The sequence below is a fragment of the Macrobrachium rosenbergii genome, chromosome 51 (genome assembly GCF_040412425.1).
Source record: "Macrobrachium rosenbergii isolate ZJJX-2024 chromosome 51, ASM4041242v1, whole genome shotgun sequence".
Taxonomy (NCBI): Eukaryota; Metazoa; Arthropoda; class Malacostraca; order Decapoda; family Palaemonidae; genus Macrobrachium; species Macrobrachium rosenbergii.
In genome coordinates this window covers 14,525,876-14,530,224 of record NC_089791.1, presented here as the reverse complement: position 1 = coordinate 14,530,224, position 4,349 = coordinate 14,525,876, and the positions used below count along the sequence as shown (strand labels likewise).

General features: G+C 37.1%; 1 protein-coding gene across 1 annotated transcript; it reads right to left on the bottom strand.

Annotated features, from left to right (window-relative positions):
- Positions 1 to 912: 912 nt before the first annotated feature.
- On the bottom strand, positions 913 to 2,271 carry LOC136833141 (uncharacterized). The gene is made up of 2 exons (XM_067094838.1): positions 1,981 to 2,271; positions 913 to 1,658 (listed from the first exon to the last, which is right to left on the bottom strand). The coding sequence occupies exons 1-2, from the start codon at positions 2,254 to 2,256 to the stop codon at positions 1,554 to 1,556; spliced, it is 381 nt and encodes a 126-aa protein (XP_066950939.1). The 5' UTR covers positions 2,257 to 2,271; the 3' UTR covers positions 913 to 1,553.
- Positions 2,272 to 4,349: the final 2,078 nt, after the last annotated feature.

Sequence of the window (4,349 nt, the reverse complement as noted above, 5' to 3'; positions counted from 1 at the left end):
TGCTAGGATTTCAAAAGCATTCACGATACTTTTCACTTCACATTATTCTGAATTACACACTTGCACACATTGATATATGCACATATATATATATATATATATATATATATATATATATATATATATATATATATATATATATATATATATATATATATATAGATAGATAGATAGATATATATAGATAGATAGATAGATAGATAGATAGATAGATAGATAGATAGATAGATATATATATATATATATATATATATATAGATATATATATATATATATATATGTATGTGTGTATTATTTGTGTGTTTTATTTGTGTTTTGTGTGTATTGTTTGATTGCATATAATTAGTTTACATTTATCAACATTAATCTACTGGGCTCTATCAGTAGAGGTCCTTTTTCAGTACGCAACCATTTCGATTTCAGTTTCTGTATTTTTTTTACAAAAGCATACTTAGTGGAAGAAACATGATTGAGTTTTTTTACAGCATATTGGTTCTAAATGGTTTTTATTATATTTAAATATGTTTTTTCGTGTTTTTCAGATGAATTTTTATAGGTCAGTCTTGCGGGTATCATAGAAGTTATACTCAGTACAATAAACATTTTTCACTGTATTAAAGTATGTATAATTATTAGTAATTCTGTAGCACGTTAAAGTGCAATTGCCTGTGACTCATATGTGGCTTGTGCATTGATACAGTAATTAGCTGAGCGTCTTTTGTTTTCATTTAATTTTAGCATTTGCACTTTAATTTATTTTCTAAGAATTTCGAAAGGTATTGGATTTTAATGCACTAATTATGCTGGAGTATTTTTCATTGTAACTTGGACCTTTTCTTTCTTTGCAATAATTGCTCATCACAGACAACCTAACTTTATAAATTTCAGGGGTAAGGATAATGATACTTAACGTATAGGTATATTTTTATTTACATTACAATTGATGTACGTCGTAAGTTCGATTCCTGTTAGAATTACTCGGCCCCAGCTAGCTGGAGTCGACGTAATTCCTTAAATTTGACAATTTATTCATAAATACAGGACAACCAAAATTCCCTAACGACTCTGCCAGTCGGGTATAGTCGGACGCCCGCGACCCGACCGCTTGTTGAGAGCGGTGGGGCGGAGCGCTATCAACTCCCGTCAGCTCAGAAGGTCTCTGCAAGGGCTATTGCTTGGTCTCTGGAAGCCAATAGAACTCGACAAGCGCTTGATGGCCGCCGAAGGCGGAGGAACAGGGAAGGAGGTACTCAAGGCTAAGCGATACAGATCTACAGTACTCGAGAAGGGATATAAATATATGCTAAGAATATATGAATATATATGTGCTCTCGGAACGGAATCTGGAAACAGGAAATGCAGTAGAGACAAGAAAAGAAGAATAACTCATAGAAAAAGGGAGAGGGAAGTCAGTTAGCGTGATTGTAGGATGAGGAGTTTTTGATCCTTAGGAGATGGATTCTAGAAGATAGCAAGATAGACAGAACTAGAAGACGATAGTGGAAGGAAGGAAGTGAAAGTAAGAGACTCAGAGTGTAAGATTATCAGAAATCTTAGTTCTCGATGAGTTCAGAAAGATCGATGCCGCTTGGGTGGATGATGTCGGCTTCCCTTCCGAAGCGATCGGTGAATTTGATCTCGCCGTTGACGTCGAGGAACTGCAGGGGGAGGGAAAGAATTCGGGGGTTAAGAATTGAGAGGGTAGTCTCTTAATATAGTTAATAAGAATACCATCTCAGAATCTGATAGACAGATGTTTACCAAACAGTAGTTACTTTATGCATGTCTTGAATTGTAGATATGATTGCTGTTGTAGATAGTATTGTTTAATAGAAATTTTCGAAATTCCGTTGATTTTCCGTGGGGTCAAGTGAATGAAAAATTAATCTTACAGACTTTCTTTTGGGAAAGAGATCTCTTGACTTATTCTTAACTAACTTTAGAACCTAAAAATAAATTTTGAAAAAAATGTCAACTTACGATAAGAGCTCCTGGCACTTGGTTGACGATGGCCAGAGCGCGTTCTATCAAGATTGGGTTAGGAGGTATGGCGAAGCGGTTGTTGGCACCGGGGCCGTAGACCTTTGGGCCATAGTTTCTTGGGGGACCGAAGAGTCCGCCGAGACCACCACCAGCGGCACCACCTGCGGCGGCTCCTCCTGCGCCTACGCCTGCGCCGCCGCCAAAGCCAGCGCCGCCTGCGAGCTGAGCAGAGGCTGCTGCCACAAGAACGAGTACGAGAGCCTGGAATGTCATAAAACAGAAATGATTGAGAGAGAGAGAACTGGAGATCGTGGACCTTCAATCAATAAGTCGTCGGTAATTTGTTAAAGAATGAAAGAATGTATGGAAAGTATTAAAATCATTCAGTTATGGTTTAATTAAACAAGAGGAAAAGAGGGTATTATACGTAATGCTAAGTGCCTTGTTTTATATTATAGATATTGGCCACAGAATTTCTATTTCACATTGGTTTGGTTCTGCTTATAGAAGCACTTCAAGTATAGTGTTTCTCATTTCGATAATGTTAATAGTATGAGCAATACTCCAAATCGATTGCGTTTCAGCTTTCTCAGAGAAATGGCTGTTGACTAAAGTGACAAAATCGAATGGCTGAATCTGCATCAAGGACGCCCATTCTCTGTTCGACAGAAAAACTATACAGGTTAGTTAATGATAAAGGTCATCCAGTGCCCTAGATTATAACCAAGTTCTTGTACTAAAGTACCCGGACGAGATAGCCAGGTTGTAAGGTCACTGGTGTAGGGAAAAATTGAGAGAACTCTATGCTGATTTTTCCCCTGGCATACCATAAAGAGATAACAGTTTTTTTATGGTGATACTTTGAATATTCCCTCTGTCAAGAACTTGAAAGGAAAGTTATTACACCTAAAATATTACCTTGAAATTCTGTGAGGAATGTCACTGACGTTTAGAAGGATTTCGGACTCTAACGAATGTTTTAAGTGTTAAAAGAATGCAAAGGTATTTTCTTCACGAAATATTAACTTATGTCATTAAGAATCATTTTAATTTTTAGGATTTTATCTTATTAGTCTAGTTTTGAGAGGTCTGTGAGATGGTCGTATCAAGAAGATTGTAATTACCTTGGAGATAAATTATTTGCAGCGTTTTCAAGGTATCGAGAATGTTTTTGACTTAACTGGCTGAAACTACATAAAAGTGAAAAGATGTCTAGATTATAGCTTTGTGGTAAAGGTCTGTCTTTCATAGTTAATTCTTTATAAAACCGCTTTGAAGAGAAACTACTGTCTTTTATCTACGAGCCAGATGATGTCTTTGTAATGAGCAAATGTTATGGTCGATGCATTTGGAAGAATGCCAGACGAAAGGCTGAAGACAGTTCGAATTTTTCATAAGAGAGACTGAGAGACAGAAGAAAAAAATACACAGAATTGACAGATTCACTGGGAGCACTTTATCACACATTTGGATCCGGTTCACAGTAGGTAGCACACATCCTGAACTTACAATGGTCTTCATGATGGCGCCGTGGACGATGTTGGTTGTATGACCAAGATGGAAGTCCTGTGCCGGAGAGCGGGAGAGTTGGCCTTATATACCCGTCTTGGGTTTGTGACGTCACGCCGACGAGCAACGTCAAATGGCCTCATGACATTCAATAAGAGACATTCATATTTTTTGGGGTTCGTGATTTCACATTCGTAATTCTCTTCGGGTTGCTAATAATAAATGAGGTTTTTTTGCTCATGAGGCTTCATAGGATGCGCCTCGCTTGCTTGTTTCTAATGTCGTCTGGAGTTTGTAGGGTAAATTTACTGGTATTTTTTTGATCGAGTGTAAGGACAGGTCCACTTTTTGTTGCTCCACTTTTTTCAGCACTTTTTCTGTGTTTTGCGATTCGGCTCGAGTTCTCATGATCTCTAAATAGTTCAGAGATGATAAAAGAAACATAATAAAACCAGATTATTTTTTACCTTCTTTTTTTTTAGAGTATATTTTTTTTTCTGGCATAACTTCGCCGCCTTACCCGCAGACACTGTAGTTACGAAAGAACCTGATCGCGTCGGGACCTTAGTTTCTCTTTGGATGAAAGAGAGAGAGATCGCTAAAATGCTTTGGCTGCCCTTTGAAATTTGTTTTACTAAACTAGTGACTAAAATATAAAACACGTAAAAAAATTTTTTATATCAGTTTTATTAATGTTACGGTTAATACATGATGCCAATGGATTCCTGAATTTGAAGTGGTACTAGTTTCGAGATATTTAAAGTTGTTCATCCTGTTACTTCGGTTCCTCGTGTTAAATGTTTCCAGTTGGGCCCATAGGCTGTAGGAGTACGAATTACTTGGTTTATGTAACGTGT